This window comes from Paracoccidioides lutzii (genome assembly GCF_000150705.2).
Source record: "Paracoccidioides lutzii Pb01 unplaced genomic scaffold supercont2.40, whole genome shotgun sequence".
In the NCBI taxonomy this organism is placed as follows: domain Eukaryota; kingdom Fungi; phylum Ascomycota; class Eurotiomycetes; order Onygenales; family Ajellomycetaceae; genus Paracoccidioides; species Paracoccidioides lutzii.
Genome location: NW_015440986.1, coordinates 118216 through 138377, shown reverse-complemented (window position 1 = coordinate 138377; position 20162 = coordinate 118216). Strand labels below are relative to the sequence as shown.

The window sequence follows — 20162 nt, the reverse complement described above, 5'->3', positions numbered from 1 at the left end:
CTTTCTTTATTATTTAACCTAGTGCTATTCTGAGTGATGCATATTTTTTTTTCCTGAATGTATTTGCTGTTTTTTCTTCTTTTCTCTTTCTTTCTCTAAGTGATTCTTATTGTACTAGAGCCACTGTCACAAGCAAACTCTTTGTCATTCTCAGATTCTGTATCTTTAAAACTTTCTTTCTTATTTAGCTTAATGCTATTTTAAATGATATATATTTTTCTTTTCTGAATATGTTTACTATTTTTTTTTTTTTTTTTCTTTCTCTAAGTGATTCTAATGTCAGCGGCTAAATTATCAAGGAGGTTTATTTGTGACAGTAGCTATAGTACAGAAAGAATTGCTTAGAGAGAAAAAGAAAAAAGAAGGAAAAACAGCAAACATATTTAGAAAAGAAAAATATACATCACTCAGAATAGCATTAGACTGAATAGAAAAAAATATTTCAAAAATACAGAGTCTGAGAATGATAAAAAGTTTGCTTGTGATAGTGACTCTAGTATAGGAAGAATCACTTAGAGAAAAAAAGAGAAAAGAAGAAAAAATAGCAAACACATTTAGAAAAAAAAAATATATATCACTCAGAATAGCACTAGGCTGAATAATAAAGAAAGTTTTGAAGATGTAAAATCTGAGAATAATAAAAACTTCAATCTATTATATTATCTCTCTTCTTCTATTCAAATATATTTATTGCTGCTGTATTTGCAAGAATGAAGATCAGCTCTCATGTAGACTTCTCATAATCTACTCATTTTATCAAAACTTGCTGTATTTCATAACTTACTCTTCTCTTAATAATCTTCTAAATGAGAAACTTCTCTTTATCATTCTGTTCTACTATATCTAAAGAGTGTTACACTGAGTTATTCTGCAAAAAAAAGAGATCTGAGAATACAAGTCAAAGAAAATTAATATAAAATATATCTTAAATATCTTTAATATCAAGATAGTATATATGGCTTTTAATCTGCTCAATAACTCTATACTTTATATTCTTCATATTTAGCTTCTTGCTTGACTAATCTGTTTTTATATTTCAGAGATTCAGTCATACTAAGTTTTTAATCTTCAATTGAGTAATCAGCTTCTCTTTTCAGTTGATGTACTTCTTTTACGTGAGAGCTAAAGCTTCAATCAAAACTTAAGATCAATGAGAAAGCTTTATATAATAATGAGGAATGTGCTTAGTATGTGTACTCAAGACTAAAAGAAATGGCAGCAGCTCAAGTTTATCTCTGAGTTGAGAATAATAAGAACAAGATCAACTTCATGGTAGAAAGCTTACTGAAGCAGACACACATGCTCTTTAATGATTCTGCACAACAGAAAAAGGCTATGCAAAAGCTCAACAATCTATAATAGAGTAAAAGAGCTCTCTTTGACTTTCTGCTTGAATTTAATCAGCTACTGCTAGAAGCTGATGGTCATGAATGAGATGATCACATTAAAAAGAGGTATTTAAAATCCACCCTAAGCATGGAGCTGAGAGAAGGTATGATGGATGTAAGAAAATCATCTCTCTACAAAAATTATTGCAAGGAGCTTAGATTAGTTGATCATCAACTCTCTGAGCTTAAGACTTTAAGGCAGTGATCTAAATGTTGTAAGGACAGATCTTCTTCAGATTATATAATATCTAATTCACACTCTTCACTTTGTCATGCTGCTCTTGATTGATGAAAACCAGTTTCAAGCTTCCACTAATGATCTGATAGATCTCTCTTCTAGTGCTGTGACTTCAAGCACTCATCACATCAAATTGATAAATCAGATAGAGATTTATCAATGAAGAGAGCAAGGCCTGTGCCTGAGATGCAGAGTCAGAGATCATATGATTAAGAGCTGTCTGTTCAAACTTCTCAGACACCCTGACACCCCCATGATAGCTAATGTGATTCTCAAGCCAGTACTGAACAACAACAATGTGGATATGAGTGAGAATTTGAGAAAGGAGTAGCTTCAATCCAAAGATACTGAAAGAAGCAAAATAAAAAGCTTATGAATAAGCAATAAAGAAGATTTAAATTTAAGATGATATTCAAACCCTTCACTATTGATACTTTAGTAGATAATACCTTTTCAACTAGAGCAATAATAGACAGTGAATGTAATGTCTATGATCTTATTTCTCAATTTTATATTAACAAGCATAAGCTTCTGTGCATTGAAATTTCCTCTGTTAAAATAACTGGCTTTGAAGACTCTATGGAACTCTCTATGAGCATGGTGTCTGGTATTCAAATTGATATAGATGATCATATAACTGAACAGGCCTTTCTCTACATGGTGAATGAGTTATATAATTATGATATGTATCTAGGTGACCCCTAGCTGGCTCAGCAAAAGACGACTATGATATCTCATCAAAGAATTGTGAGATTTGAAGAGAGTGGCATAGAGGTAGAGTCTAGTTTAAATGCAAAAGCTGATGTGATTCTCATCTCTGCTATAAGCTTTTCTAGGCTTGTGAGCACTTGAGAGAAGTAAAACATCAAGATCTTCACTGTCAGTTTGACTAATATTCAAAAGACTCTAGAAGTGAAACCAAAGATTAACTCTAGAGAAAAGCTGCCTGAACATTATCATGAGTTTTTAGACATATTTGATAAGGAAGCTGCCAACACTCTACCCTCACTTTGTGGCCCAGGTAGAGATCATGGGATTGAACTGATTAGAAAAGCTGATGATAGTATGGAACAACTCCATTGAGGCTCACTATATAATATGTCTTGAGAGGAACTACTGGCTTTGTGAAAGACTCTTACAGATTATCTAGATAAGGATTTTATTAGAGTGAGCAACTCTCCCACAACCGCCCCTGTACTATTCACAAAGAAGCCTGAAGATGAGCTAAGATTCTGTGTAGACTATCAAGCTCTTAACAAAATCATCTGAAAGGATTGATATTCTCTACCATTAATCAGTGAGACTATACAGTGAATTGAATGGGCTAAATGATTCATTAAGCTGGACATTATTGCAGCTTTTCACAAAATTCAAATCACAGAAGATGATGAGTGGATGACAGCCTTTAGAACCAGATACAGACTATTTGAGTGACTGATTACACTCTTTGATTTGGCCAATACTCTGAGCACATTTCAAAAATATATCAACTGAGCATTACATGAATATCTGGATGACTTCTACTCAGTCTATTTAGATGACATCTTGATATTTTCCTCAAGAAGCTTATAGGAGCATCATGAGCATGTATAAAAGATGCTTATATATATACAGAAAGCAAACCTGCAGGCAAATATCAGAAAGAGTGAGTTTGAGATGAATAGATCAAAATATCTTAAATTCATCATTGAAGCAGGCAAGAGTATACAAATAGATTCAAAGAAGATTAAAGCTGTTTTAGAATAGACAATACCTACTACTCTTAAGAGTGTATGAGGATTTTTAGACTTTGCCAATTTCTATAGACAATTCATCAGGAATTTCTCAAAGATCACAACCCCACTGATAATTCTTACATATAAGAATATTCCCTTTTTGTAGATGAACAAGGCTGAGGAAGCTTTTAAATGTCTAAAATCAATATTTATCTCTGCTTCAATCTTGCTTCAATTTGATCTTGACTGTGAGACTATATTAGAAACAGACTTTTCAGATTATATCTTAGAAGAAGTGCTGCTACAATATGATGAGCAGAGTATTCTACACTCATGTGTCTTCTTTTTTCACAAGCATTCACATGCAGAATGCAACTATAAGATTCATAATAAGGAGTTATTAGTAATAATTGAGTATTTAAAGAAATGAGATGCTGAGCTATGAAGTGTAAAGGAATTCAAGATTCTCACAAATTATAAAAATCTAGAATACTTTGTGACTACATGCAGACTAAATGAAAGACAGCTATGTTGGATGAATATTCTCTATTAATTCAACTTCAGAATTGATTATTAGTCAGAGAAGTTGAATGCTGAACCAGATATTCTATTATGAAGAAAGCAGGACATGTCACAGAGTGTTGATGATAAGAGAATCAAGCAGAGGCAAGCTCAACTACTTAAGTTTAATGTACTGACATCTGAAATGAAATCAAGAGTGACTGCTATTAGTGTGAAACCTGAGATATCTCTTCAAGCTCAGTGAAATAAGACTCACAAAAATAATAAGATTCTGCAGTGTCTGAAGCAGACTCTTCATGCAAAAAGATTCAGATTTTCTTCTGAACTCAGCATTAATGTCTCTATCTCTAAGTGCTCTTTAAATGAGAACAAAGAGCATCTCTTTCAAAGTCATAAATAAGTATCAGACTTTAAACCTCTTTAAATCAGATTAGTGTATGAGGCTCATAACTCATCTTTTACTGGTTATCCTAGGTGAGAGCAAACAGCAGAAGTTCTAAAACATGAGTTCTACTGACCAGACTATGTCACTGATGTGAGAAGAATGATCAGGAACTGTCATCTTTGCAGATCAAACACTGCATGAAGAGATCAACATCAGAGACTACTTAAGCCTCTCCTCATTTCCGAACACATGTGACAGGAGCTTTCTATGAACTTTATTGTGAACTTATCAAGCTCTAAAGAATACACAAACATTATGATTATAACAGACAGACTGATCAAGAAAATTATATTAAAAGCAGTTAAGAAAACTGATGTGGAGACAATGACTAGAGTGTTTCTTTATGACATCATCCCTCAATATGGCATTTCTAAGGCAATAGTATCAAATCAATAATTAGCTTTCACAAGCATGTTTTGAATTCAGATATGTGAGAAATTAAACATTAAAAGATGACTCTTCACAGTCTATCACTCAGAGACTGACAGAGCTACAAAGTGAATAAATCAAACTTTAAAAATCTATCTATGCAAGTATGTTAGCTTTCAACAGGATGACTGATGTGAATGACTCTCTCTGGCAGAGCTGACCATCAATAATAGAGATGCTGCCTTAACAGATATGAGCTCATTCTTTTTAACACATCTTTTTTATGTCTTCTTCATTGATATAGCTGATGCATCTTCTGTTAAAACATCATATAATTCCATTGAGTTTGCAGATGATTATATGATGAAGGCCTGTGAAGTGTTGAAGTGAGCTCAAGTAAAAATAACAGATGCTCAGCAATATCAAGAGAACTTCATGAATAAATGAAGAGACTCAGCTCCAAGCTTTCAACTCAGAGATAAAATCTGATTGAGCTTAGAGAATATAAGAACTAATCACCTGTGTAAGAAGCTGAATATGAAATACAATCAATATACTGTGCTAGAAAAGATAGAATCTTATGCTTACTGACTGAATATCTCATCTGACATTCACAATGTCTTTAATGTAAAGCTTTTACATGTGATGACAATAGATTTCTTGCCTAGTCAGACACAAACTGACTAATAGTCATCTGCTATAGAGATCTCAGAAGGATCTGAGTTTGAGATTGAAGAAATTTGAGATGAATGAACCTATCAGAGGAAAAAATAATACCTTGTTAAATGAGTAGGTTGGGCTGAGTCTACATGAAATGACATGAGTCCACTACAAGAAGTGAAGGCTTTAGACATTTGGGAGGCCTCTTAGCAGAAAAAATTAGATATAAAGAGAGCTTTAAATAATTATAAAGACCTGCAACAAAGAGGGAGAAGAGAGGTATTATAAAGGACTGAACCTCTAGATTCACTCTGGCTGGCTGACTCAGCCTAGCCATTATTTGCATATGTGCATATGATCATGCTGCATGTGCGCATGTGATCATGCTATGTGAGCTTGCTTAAGCTTGTATTCTTATCTCATTCTTTTCTTACCTTTTCTAAGTAATTTATCTTTGTTATATAGAAGGACTAGTCTATAGTTCTTAGAGTTTAATCCTCTACATATTTTAACTTAGCTATGTGAGAATAAATAATGATATTTTTTTATCTTCTACTCTATTTCTATAAGTAATACAGAGAAAAACTATGAAATTCATGATAAGAAAATATTAATAATTATGAAAATATTATTGAAATAATATAACTAAACTGAAAAATTTTCAGAAAATAGTAAATTTTAAATTTTTAATTAATTATTAAGCTCTTAAGTATATCATAACAATTAAAAATCTTAATATTTGATAAATATATTGAATAAAATCTCTCTTCTGATTTTACTTTTAATTTAATATTAATCTGAAAATTAGAATATACTAGTAAATATACTGAATTAGTTAAAGATTTAAAATAATAATAAAAGTTTTTAAATATAATTATTTTTTAAATTAAAAAGATTAAACTTAAAAATTATTTAAAAATAATTATATGAGAATACTAAGAATAAATAAACTAAATATTAAAAAAAAGTATAAGAATCTATATAATTAAAATTATAATAGAATAGTAATATAAATATTATAAGTACTATAAAGAGAAGAAAATAATAATAAATAAAATATATATATAAAATTAAATAGTAGTTAATTACTAAATTTCTTAAAAAAATTTTGATAATTTAAAGTATTAATATATATAAATAAGTAATAATAAATTTTATCTTTAATTTTTTATAAAGTATTGATTCTATTCTTTAAAAAGTACTAATTTTAAAAGAATTAATTTTTAAGAAATACTGATTCTAAAGTGCTTTAATAAGTAGTATAAAAGTAAAAAGTTAATATAAAAAGTTTTGATATTATAAATTAATAGTGATAAAAACTTTAAATATAAATACATAAATTCTTTAGAAAATTTTAATAATATAGAGATAAACTTATTGAAATTATAATATGAAAAAGTATAATAAAGAGAATAATTTTGAAAACTAATAAAAAAACTTTTATAACTTAAAAAATATTTAATAATATTAATTGAACAAGATTCAACTCTTTAGATATATTTTTTAAAAAAAATTTATAAGCAGTTATGAATAGTATATTCAGAAAAATAAAAGCTATATTTACTAGTGAAGATGCAAAAGTGATTAAATCAATAATATCAATTATTATATTAATAATTATATAATATATTAATAAATAAAAATCTTTCATAATAAAACTCTAAACTACTGAATCTATTATCAACTTCTAGTAGAATTTAATAGCACATTATATTGATCTTTATAAATAACTCTATGATGAAAAAAAATTACGATATAATATTGATAATTATCTGTTAACAGAGTATAAAGCTCATATTTATCTTCATTATAAGAAAAACTAATATCAAAAAGCTAATGAGACTATTTTTAAAGTATTACTATAGATATTTTAAAATATTAAATTCAATTATATTAGATTAAAAATTATAATTTATTTTAGATTTATGATATAAGTTCATTAAATAATTAAAAGTTAAGCTGAAGCTTTCATCAACTCGTTATATATACATAGATAATCAGATTAAAATTTTTAAAATTTACTTATATATAAACTATTATCAGAACAGTTAAAATAAGTAATTGATAATAATAATAAATTATATAACTAAAGCTCTGATAAATCAATTAACTAAGATAATATTTATTTTAATTATTTATAAATATGAATTTTAAATATTCTTTAATTGAAAATTACTGTTATAAATAAAAGTTTAAAAAAAATATTCAATAATATATTATTCACATAAAAAAAATCTGAAAACTAATAATTAATAATATAAAAAAATATAAAAGATTATAAAATCATAAATTAAAAATATTATTATAAGTTAAACTTTAAAATAAAGAATAAAATTTTTCTATAATTTAAAAATTATAAAAATATAATTAAAAATTAGAACAGATTAATTATTGAAGTAAAGATAATTAAAAATTAAAATAAATCAATTTTTAAATAAAAATAAATCAATCTTAATTTTTATATAAGCAGTTATGCTATAACAATGTATAGTACTACTATATTAGCAAGAGATAATATAGAGCTGAGAGCTATCAACATCAGATAAAAGTGAAATATAAAGAAATTATATTTTTATTCAGCTAAAAAAAAATTATAATAGCTTAAAACATATTAACTAGAACTGTTAAACCTTAGAAGTTTGAATAATATATAGAGAAAGAGATTGAGAATTTAAATTCAGAGATTAGAAAGTGAAAATTCTCAATTTATAGTAAGTATAATATATTTAAACATAATATTATATAGTTTTAATAAATATAAATCTCTATTTTATAAAATTTTTATATAGAATTCCTTGCGATTGTTGCTTAATTTGAAATTTTATAATATAATATGATGAGGATAATCTGATAGATAATATAATCTAGAAGATAATTGATTATATTAAATAATTAATTAGTTAACTAATGTAATTTTACAATATATGAGTCATCATATTAAGTAAATCATTAATTCAAAATATTTTTCAATATAACTAATTATTTATTTCAATATATAATTATATTATTAATTCATAATAAAAAGACTTTAAACTCTTTAGAGTAAAAGAAGAGTTTTAGACTTGTAATAAATACTATTAAAAAGTAAGAAATATTCTTAATTTATAAAGCTATAAGATTATTTAATATATTACATTCAACTCTCATGTATTAACTCTATGATTAATTTATATATGTGAATTTATATATAAACTCATATATATTATCTTCTGCTAAAGAGAATAAACTAGTTCACTAAATATTAAATTTAATTAAATGAGAATTTTTCTTTCAGCTAGTATTTATTAAGAATATAACTAATTATCTTCTTATATTATTATATTTTATTACTATTCTTTCTCAGATCAATAAAAATTAAATTTTAAAATTAATTAAATACTGTAAAAAGCTTTAAAGCTACTATTTTAAATACTATAATTATAATTAAATCAAATATGAAGATAAAAAGATTATTTATATCTAATTTAATATCTTAAAAGATATAATTACTGAGTATGAGATTCTATTAGAAAATATATATAACTTTAATAAAACTGACTTTGCAATAAAACTTTATATAATTACTAAAATTATTATTAATAATGAGTACTATGATCAAACTAAGCTACTATAGTCTGAAAATCAAAAATAAGTTACTGTGATTAAGTTAGTCAATATATCAAAATGAGCTTTATTTTTATATATTATTATTAATAATTAAAATTTGCTGAAGAAGTAATTTAAAAATCTTTGTATAAATTAATAACTTAATATCAGTTTTAATAACTACACTATAAATAAAATATATATATAATAACTTATATAAATATTTATTTCAAAAGCAAAGTTATATTAAATTAACTCTTATATTTTTATTATTATGAACAAATATAACAGTTATTTTATCTTAGAATTTAATTAAATTTATAAGAATAATAAAATTATTATACTTTATATGTCATTTCATTCAATACATTTTTTACAATTATTAGATATGAGTGTTTTTATAATTCTAAAGTAAGTATATAAAAGTCTAATTTAATAGTAAATATGAATTGAAATCAATATTATTAAAAAGTATATTTTCTTAGATATATATTTTACAGCATATACAGAAGTCTTTAAAGCTCAGATTATTTAAAGTAACTTCAAAACTATTGAAATAATATTATTTCAATCTAACTATATTATTTAACAGCTGAATATTCAGCTTTGCACTTTTACATCATTGTTTAGCAAATTTAATACATCATTTTGAATGCTTCAAATATTTAATAATCTGCAGTAATTGCAGAAGCAGGTGAATATGATTAAAAGTCTTATAAGGAAAAGTTAATAGCTATAATGTCAGGCCTATCCGCCTTCTTATATAATTCACACTGTATATAACTTCCGCGTAGCTAGTGATCACTTCATAATCAATCAAGCAATCTATCTTTGACAGGTTATGTGACCTATTTTTGCGTAAATAACTGCCAATTCAGGGAATTCTTGCCAAATATAGCATATATTAATTGCTGCTCACTTCAGTCAATATAATATTGTCTTATTTTATGTCAATTGATCAATTTGACATGCTCTTATATTATTATTATTTTTTTTTTTCTGTGTTCAATCTGTTTGCTTAGTGGGTGAAAAAATCTGCAACTCACTAATTTTTCAGTGACTGATCACACAAGAATGCGCTAATCTGCTCAATCAAGCTTATAGATAAGAATCTCACTGAATAAGATTACTCCATTATAAAGAAGATTAATACAACATGATGAAATGTATGATGACTCACTCATGGTCATGATTGAGTCAATTCAGTCAATCTGATCAATCTGAAAATGATCAGGCGGCTCTGAGCTCACTGACCCCCTCAGAGACATTCAGAAGTTCCAATATTGAACTCCTCAGAATGCTCAATCAGCAAGTCAGGCTGATTACAGTCTTTACCACAGTGAGGCCAATCCACTTACATCATGTTGAATATGCTGACCCAACTTCTTCAGAAGATAGGGTGGAGATGTCTGTAACAACTCTTAACTCATCATCAACAACTGACTCTGAAGAATTGCAACTGAGGAGATTGAATCTTGAATGTCAAAAGATTGATTTAGAACTTCAAAAAGAGAGATGCAAAGAATTGCAGCTTTAACTTCAATTGAAGAGGCTCTGCACTCAGAATGACAGAGCTGCAATGCTCACAAATTCACTGACAGGTCAAATGTCAGCATGAGATCTGAACTTAAGGTTCTGAATGCAATATAACCTCTATAACCTGGATAGCCGCATTGGCAAGGTGATCAGTCAGTTTAAACAAAATACTAAATATGCCATCAAGCTGAACACTCTGGTCAGATCTTTGAATTACCTCTCCTGGCATGCAAATATAAAGGCCAAGCTAATTGATGCTAAATGCTGAGTTATATTGAAGGACAAGCAAGTCAAAAGCCCTGATAAGAACTCTAAATAAGCTTCTTTTTGAGAGGTCAAAAATCACTAGCTTTACACATTCATTTTGAACATGTTAGCAGCCAGCATTAGGCCCCATTTTAATAAGTATGATGAGGGCAGAATCACTTATTCTCTTTGACACATGGTTGAAGAGAAGTTCTTCATTCTGAGAACACAGCTCTGTAGGGAAGCAGTCCTGGTGTTTACATCAATGAGTGGTGTCCAAGTCATCAACATACATATGTTTTTTGATAAGTTCAATGATGTTACTATGAAATTGGAAATACTTGATATCTTACTGTCAAATAATGTGGTATTCCACATGTTCTATTCTACACTTCTCAATATATGATGAAACTATGTGCAAAAGAAAATTGAGGAGGTACAATAGTTCAAATTGAAGTCTGTTATATTGGATGTTTATTCAACCATAGAGAAAATACACTCTTGATTGAATTCTCTCAAAGAGGCTAAGAAGCCCACCCAGGCAGCTAATTCTTCAGCCAATGTGGCTCAGACTGAAAACACAACTGTGGGTTTCAATAATAGCAGCAACATCTAAAATAATTCAGCCTGTGAGGGCTGACCTAGAGGACACAGAGACTATTGAATGAGTGGACATTCAAAGTCTGACTTCTCAATCTGCTCAGAATGCAAGCATCATCATGATGAGCTCTGCTGGGCAGCCAATCTGAATAGTGTCTCTGAAGAATGAAGGACCATCAACACAGTGAGAATAGAGAAATATAATAATAAAAAGAGTAGTGAGGGCAAGAAGACATCATCAACTGTAAATGATAGCTCTGAGATATTTCAAATGATGAATCTAGTGCAGGTCATTGAGGTACTTGTGTACTCTGCTGAATCAATCACCAACTCACTCATCATATAAAATAGTAAGGCTGGATATCATATTGTGTGTGATTGATTGTGATTTTCTCAAATAACAGAGGTTAGCAGCCCTATGATTTAAGTGGTCAATAAGGCTATTTTGAAGATTCAAGAAATCAGAGTCACCTCCATCCTAGTCAGGGAAAGATTAATTAAATTTGATCATATCTATTTGATGTCAGGCTTATTCATCAATTTCATATCTGCTGGTCTATTGGAGTGTCAGAGCTATATTTACCATAGTCTGCAGATGAATGTCAGAAATTACTTTGAGATAATAGCATTTACAGAAAATGACATCTTCTATGTGAATTTAAATTTCAATAATATATATGTTCTATCTGACATCTTCTCTATGTTCAGAGGTATTATGAATGATCTGAAGCTTGAATCACTGGCATACTTGATGATTCTGAAGTCCAGGGTGATTTCAACAGATTATGATCTGAATGCTGTATCACTGAGTCTTTTCAACTGCAATGATATAGAGCAGCTAATTAACCTGAAGGATTCAGATACTGATACCTTCATTTTGTCCTCATCAACCTAACTACTCACTATTATGCTGAAGCAGCTACTGATTGATGAGTGACACTAATGATTGAGCCATATTGATGAGAAGAATCTAATTAAAATATTGTGGGAGCTCTGTTTTGAAATTGTCATTATCAGCTCAAAAAAGCTCTCATTCTGCATCACATGTATTAAAGTCAAGCATAAATGTGCAAGTTATAAAAATGCTCCCCTATACCATGCCACCTGCAAAGGTCTTAAAATCTAGGTGGACCTATTCAGAGATGGAGAAACACTTGATAATAAAGAAGATATACCATCCTATGTGGGAAAGAAGCTCATGATGATGATCACTGACAATGCCACATGAATGTAGTGGACCTTCCTATTGGAGTGCTGCAATGAGACTCTAAAATATATACAGACCTTCAATCAATTTATGAAGAATCTGCTCAATTGTGATATCATGATTATCTACTCTGATCACAGTGAGTTGAATTCAAACATGGCAGTCATCTATATGATGAGTGAGAGTATTAAATGAGAATCAATTCCACCTCATACTCTGCAGCAAGATGGTATGTTCAAACATTCTATTGATCTGATTATTGAAAAAGCCTGAACATTATTAATAGATTCCTCCGCCCCCCTTTAGATGTGAAGTGAGGTGGTAATTGCAGTGATCAAAATGCTTAACATTATGTCAATGTCAGTCAAGCTCTATAATGGTGTAGAGGATTCAGATCTGAAGCCAATTACCTCATATGAAGCTTGGCTCAGGGCCCTGCCCTCCACACACAGAATTCACTAATGGGAGTGCAAGGCTTATTTAAAAATAGTGCTCAAGCTGAATATGAAGATAGCCTCACAATCACAGAAGCTTATATTTACAGACTATGATGGTTTTACTAATTATAGATTGGTCAATCCTTCTAACAGTCACCTTTACACATCAAAAAACATGATATTTCAAGAAGATCTTCATTTGATTGATTCTCTAGTCTCATCTGAGCAAGGTGTCAAGAACCTGCCTTTCACTGCCTGTGTGGCTGCAGTTGTGATCCTCTTCACCCAATATGATTTATCAACAGATGATTTCATGGTGAATGAGAAGTCTCTATCTGCCCCTCTAGTATTTCTACATTCTACAAATAATTAATAGATAGACTATGAGATTACTGTATGAATTTCAACATTTTTGATACAGAATACTACTGCCCTTCCAGGGTTCACTTTAGAGATGGAGAATCCTTCAATGCTCATTGAGAATATTACTTCAGTGAGAGAGGCCTCAGTGAGAGATTTCACTGACAATTCAACTGATGTCTCTGCATACCCTGAGATTGCCAGCTTGTCAGTTCTGAAGAATCTCACCTGAGCTCAGGTGTCTGCAGATTGATAATATTACTTTCATGTCTTCATTAAGAAGATTAATTACCTCAAGCAAATTGGTGCATGGTGGCTAGTTGAAAGGACCTCAGATATGGTGATTCTATATAGCCAATGGATGTTTGATAAAAAGATTAATAATGTGGGTAGAATTGATCAATATAAGGCCTGCTGAGTAGTCTGTGACAATTATCAAGAAAAGAATGTCAACTATTCAAAGACATTCACATCAGTTGTATCAGTCTCCACCTTTTGAGCACTTATGATGATCTCAGTATTCTGAGGATGACATATTCTGCAGATTGACATGATTACAGCATTCTTAAATGCCTGACTTCTCATCAATGAATATATACATATGCATCAATCCACTAGGTTCCGTGAGAGATGTGATGATCTGGTATGTGAATTGATGCAGAGACTATATGATCTGAAGCAAGTAGCACTATTATGATATGAGAAGCTGTGAAAAATACTATTGAAAACAGACTTTCATGTCAGTTCTCATGACACTAGTTTTTTCATAAATGACATCTGCAAGGTCTATATAATCATCTACATAGATGATGTTCATCTATACAGCTCAAATATATTAGATATTGAGTGGACAAAAGCCCAGATCACCACTAATTATGAGATCAAAAATGTGAATGAATCAAACCAGTATTTGAAAATGAAGATTGATTGAGATGTCAAATCTTTATCACTATCCCAGCCACTATTCATAAAGAATCTACTTGAGGAATTCTCAATAGATGACTACCACCCAACATCTTCTCCTATGGAGGAGAATGTTGATTTCATGAGTGATAATGAAGAATCAATTGCTTATACAGCAGAATTTACATTATGTTTTTATCAATCAGAGATTGACTCTCTGCAATATCTCACTGCCAACACATACTCTGATATAAGCTTTGCTGCTGACTTTCTGAGGAGATTCAACTCTTACTCTACCTTGAAGAATTGAGCAGTATTTAAGTGAATTCTTAAATATCTACAAAGCACACCTGACATAAGTGTGTCCTACTGAAAAGACATGAATATAGAATCTATAGTGTTCACTGATGCTGATTGAGTGGGCCATGATCTGGGTTCTCACTTTATCACTGAATATGTTATTTATATGACAGAGGGTTCTGTTGCTTAGTGAAGCAGCAAGCAGACAAGCATTTCAAAATCATCTACTGAGACTGAATATATCACATCCTCAGAGGTCATCTATGAGCTTGTCTGCCTCTGGGAATTGCTGAAGGATGCCAGCTTTGTGCTGTCCTGGCTCAATAATCTTGATGATAATGATAGTCTGATCAAATCACTGATCAATAAACTGATGTATATGATTTAAGCAGATAATAAATCAGTGATTGAACTGATTAAAAGTAAGACTATTTCACACCAATCTAAGTATATAGAGATTCACTTTCATACTTTTTAGGATCTCATCTGCAAGAATGAGATCTTGATTGATTATGTTCTATCCACTGAGAACACAGCAGACAGGCTGACCAAGCTGCTTGAGATGACTAGATATACTCTATGACAGAAGATATTAGAAGATGCAGTAAGTGAGCAGAAATGATTATATAAAGAAAATGACTGATTTTTCAACAATATGGGTTTTCCAGTCAAATTATATACTGATATCTAGCTACAGACTATTTTTTGTATGTAATCTCATATACAGTTACATCAGTGAGTGGAGGTGTCAGATCTATCCATCTTCTTATGTAATTCACACTGTATATAACTTCCATGTAGCTAGTGATCACTTCATAATCAATCAAGCAATCTATCCTTGACATATAAAACTTAATAGAAGATTTTGATCAAATTATCAAGATTTATAAATATGATATGATCAATACTATTATTATAAAAAAGCAATATCAGAATATATTCAATGCAAATGAGATAGAGAAGCAAAAGTGAAATAGATCTAGACATCAAATTCAACATGCAGGGAATCTAACTAGAAATGAAGCTCAGAATCTTATTGTTTCCTCTGCTGCATCTGTTAAACAAACAGTTATTTAATTGTATGAGTCATTACCTTCTAAGTCTATATTATGTGTATGAGCTTCACCACACTGCAACAATTGCAATACTCTTCAGACATACAAGATTAAGATGTTCTCAACTGCATGTAATTTAATTTAATTTAATTGAGTGTTGTGGTGTAGAGATATTTGAATTAAAATCTAATTAGTTGGGATGTGCTGATTTTGGTGGTCCGCTCGGTGTGGAATTACGTTAGTTAGTTAGCTGACTAACCGCTCAATTCGCCAAAACAACACGCACGCGCCCTGACCGCTTGTTGCTCGCATCCACAACATGCGCAGCTCGCTTCGAGGAGCCCACTGTGACGATCGGGAACTGCCGCTGTGCTATGCCACCTAGATAGACATTTACTTCCGCCATGGACCGGTCTCATCGAGACCACCCCGGCAGCCCGTCTCCTGCGGCCAGGCTCCAAGGGAGGCTGTCAACCAAACACGCGGACAAACTGGCAAGCTCCTTTACTCGCCTCCCAATTGCAACAGGTTCTGTTATAGTCGGTCCATCCTCGTCGCCTTCTCCTTCGCCGTACCAGTCACCTTCTCGTTTCGTTGACAGGAACACTCCCTTTTCACGCCATAACTCGCCGTCGAGAGCTCTAGCCAACCACCCGTCCGTTCCCCGAAGGAACCCCAGTACCAGTTCGTTGAGAGAGGAAAGAAGAGGGTCTACCCCGTCTCTCCAGAAAAGATCATCGGTCAGCTCACTACGATCTGTTCAAAACTATAGTAGAAATGGCGTTACCCCCCAGCGACCCAGCCTATCGCGACCCGCCTCTTCAAACTTCCTTTCTACCACCTCTTCTAGCATGCGCCCCAAGTCCCCCTTAGCGGGCCCTGATTCCCCGATCCAGCCTTTGCTGCCAACCGCCTCCTCCATCGCCAATAGCCATTTCAAGAAGGAGTTGGCTTTGCATCAATCCGCGGACCTGCACTCCAAAACTCTCGTCATTGTACAAGATGCCTGTTACGGACACAGGTTTTCGCGCCCAAGAACCTCCAAGGCCAGCTTGGAACAAATTGTCGAACGCCCAGAGCGCTTACTTGCTAGTGTTCTGGGTGTATCAACCGCATATATTCGCATGGGAAGGAGGTATGATGACGGCCAGTTTGCACCACATCCGGACCTAGATCTTCGGTCGCTTCCCATCCCACCCTTTCAAGTCCGGAAGACGACGCGCACTATGCCAATTAATTCCCCTGCGGTTACACATGTCCATGGAATAAAATGGATGGATGAACTACGAGTTATGTGTTATGCCGCCGAATCTCGTCTTGCATTGAATGGAAAGGAGTTGGTTCGCCCCAGCAGTTCAGGGAAGGACAATAATAGCTCATCAAGCCTACCAAAACTCCACGAGGGCGACCTGTATTTGTGTTCGGAGTCCCTGAATGCTTTTGAAGGTGCGTTGGGAGGAGTCTGCGAAGCGGTGGATGTCGTGTTTGGGCCGACGTCGACCACTCGCGCTTTCGTGAGCATTCGACCTCCCGGTCACCATTGTTCAGCAGACTATCCATCCGGGTTTTGCTGGCTTAATAATGTTCATGTTGGTATCACTCATGCTGCAATGTCTCATGGTCTCACTCATGCTGCTATCATTGATTTTGATCTACACCACGGAGACGGATCGCAGGAGATTACTTGGGAGCAGAATCGGAAGGCAAAAACCGCTTCGAAAAACGCCCCTCTGCACAAGAAGATGACCATCGGCTATTACAGTCTGCATGACATTAACTCATATCCTTGTGAAAACGGCGACCTGAACAAAGTTCGTAATGCTAGCCTTTGTATCGACAACGCCCATGGACAGTCTATCTGGAACGTCCATCTAGAACCCTGGAAAAGTTCGGCTAGCTTTTGGGAGCTGTATAATAAAAAATATACAATTCTTCTTGAAAAGGCTCGAAAGTTTCTTCGTTCCCATACCCTCCGTTTGTTAAATTCACAAAATCCGGCACCACCCAAGGCAGCAATATTCATATCAGCAGGTTTCGATGCTAGTGAGTGGGAAGGAGTTGGTATGCAACGACACAAGGTCAACGTACCCACGGACTTTTATGCCAAGTTTACTTCAGATATTGTACGGATGTCAGAAGAGGAAGGCCTAGGTGTTGATGGGAGGGTTATTAGTGTTCTGGAAGGGGGATATTCTGATAGAGCTCTAATCAGTGGTGTACTCAGTCATCTCTCAGGGCTTGCGGACAGCCAGACCAGCATTTATGAAAATGGAGACAACCGCCTCGCTGCTGAGATGTTGGGCCGCCTTGGTTTGAATGATGTTCCCGAGGCGGTTTCAGAGGAAAGTTCTTCATTTGATACTGAATGGTGGAAACTTCCTCTGCTAGAAGAAATAGAACGTCTTGCAAACCCACTACCTCCAGCCCCAACTCGCAAATCTCATGAAAAAAGCCCTCCTACATATTGTTCTCCCACGCAGGCGTCAGCCGCCAAAATCGTCATCCCCTCGCGAGACCGCAGATCAATTTCATCTCAGCTAAGTGCTGGTGACGGAGGCTACATGCGCCCACCCCTCCCGGCCATTGACTGGGCAACGGCGGCGTATGAGATGTCGAAAATCCTCATTCCTACGGACCGCCAGACAGTGAGCTTCCAGCACGCGGAGCTGAAGGCTGAGGGTGCTCGTACACGACCAGACCGGCACTCAACTTCGAATATTTCAGAATTACAGCCTGTTGATGACCGGAGATCTATGCAGTTGAGGGAGAGAAAACTAAAGTCACCCTCGCCGGAGCTACAAATAGCCGGACGGTCTTCTCAAACTTCGCGACGAACCACCATTGCATCAATCAGCGACCTACCCGAAACATCTACCGTCACATCTTCTGCAAGTAGCAACCAAAATTTGAACCATGTTTATTCTCGGAATTCACGACGACTAAGTGTAGCCTCGACCGTGGCATCCACTATCGGTGGAAACCCTAGTAAGGCCAGCGTGGAAGGAACTTCACCAACATCTTCAAATGGGGATTGCGACCGCACGCTAAATTCACGCCCAGGAACTTCAAACGGGAAGCCTGCGGATTTGGTAACAGTTAAAAAATCCCGAGTTACGGGTGTCCGGTCTAGTCCAAGAAAAGCGGCACCACCCCCACAAGCACGAGCGATCGGTGGAAGCCCAATTCCACCCTTCGATTCATCTTCTATCAATACGGATACAGCAGAGCGTGAACTAACTAAACTTTCTGTCGGAATTAAGAAATTAAGCATTAAACTTAAAGTTCCCAGCCCGGAAGAGCATGCTGCCAGAGAAGAGGAGCGACTGAAAGTTAGCGCAAACAAATTCACCTCCAGAAAGACTAGAAAGACCCAGGCACCCAAAAAGTCTGGATCAAGAAGCACAAAATCCAGCGCGAAGACACTACGTCCTGGCACCGCGTTGGGCGAGGCTTCTGCCCCTCCTGTTGTGCTATCTGCTGCTTCGGGTCCTGTTAAGCAAGAAGCGGGTTCCCCTACGGCACTTGCAAACCCTGACATTGAAATGATCCATACCCCAGATTTAACGACTACACCATTCTCCGCCAAGTTGAATAACGGGGCAGCTATATCTGGATGGCCATCCGAATCAGGGATGCAGCAGACTCAACAGAAGCCTTCAAAGCGCTTGTCGCCTGATGGGACCTTCACACCTCATATTTCCCATTCTCTCACTCCTCGATCCCTCGGAAATTCGCAGCAACCCCAAATCACCGTCAAGCCACCGCCTACCTCGAGGGGCTATAAGCCTGCTACCCAACAGCAACAGCAACAGCAACAGCAACAAACTACTAATATACAACTTCCTGTTTTCACGTCCACTTCCGCTATACCTTTCGCTACTTCATCCGCCGTTTCTAGCGCGGCCCCTCCAGGCCCACGCCAGGAAAATCGTCGAGAGCAGTGAGAATTGCCAGCACCACCAATGTCTATGGTTGGGGTTTATGCTGTGTCATTTTTCAATACCCTTGTCTCGTTTGTGGCAATCAACTTGAACTTTTTTTCTTCCATTATATCCCTTCCCCCCTCCTATAACTCCTTGTATGCTTCATTTGCTTACTTCATTTCTTCAATACCCTCTGTGCTGTATATCTTAGTTGTATTATCTTCCCCCCATCTGCTTCCATACTACACCTCTTCTTATTCCTCTTTAATAACCAACTCGGCCTTCTCAGTTTCCTTTTATCCCCCTTGGTTATTCCCATTACCATCCCTGCCTCTTCGCAAGGGCTTGTGTTGTCTTCCTCTACTGTTTTTATTCACTGTGTTCCATATCCCACCTCCGCTGCATCACTATGCTAGTAAAACTGCTGTTGTTATTCATGTATACCCCTGTAAACACAGGCGTTGTGTTCTAATGATCATCTCACTTTATTCGTTTATATCCCCAACATGTTTAACACAAGGAACGAAACAGGGTTATTCTCGCTTTCCTCAGCGGGCGCGTTGCGAAAAAGGCTTTGTGATCGGAACGATTACTTTCTGTCCGGGACCATGTGGATGTACAACAGTTGCTCTTCATTTTTTATTCTCATGCGGCTCGCCGGGGGATGCGAACG

At 34.1% G+C, this 20162-nt stretch overlaps 1 protein-coding gene across 1 annotated transcript; it reads left to right on the top strand.

The window, feature by feature from the left end:
• Positions 1-15970: 15970 nt before the first annotated feature.
• On the top strand, positions 15971-19510 carry PAAG_08605 (histone deacetylase HosB; the record flags this gene model as incomplete). The annotated part of the gene is made up of 1 exon (XM_002789455.1): positions 15971-19510. One exon carries the CDS (start codon positions 15971-15973, stop codon positions 19508-19510), a length of 3540 nt encoding a protein of 1179 aa, XP_002789501.1.
• Positions 19511-20162: the final 652 nt, after the last annotated feature.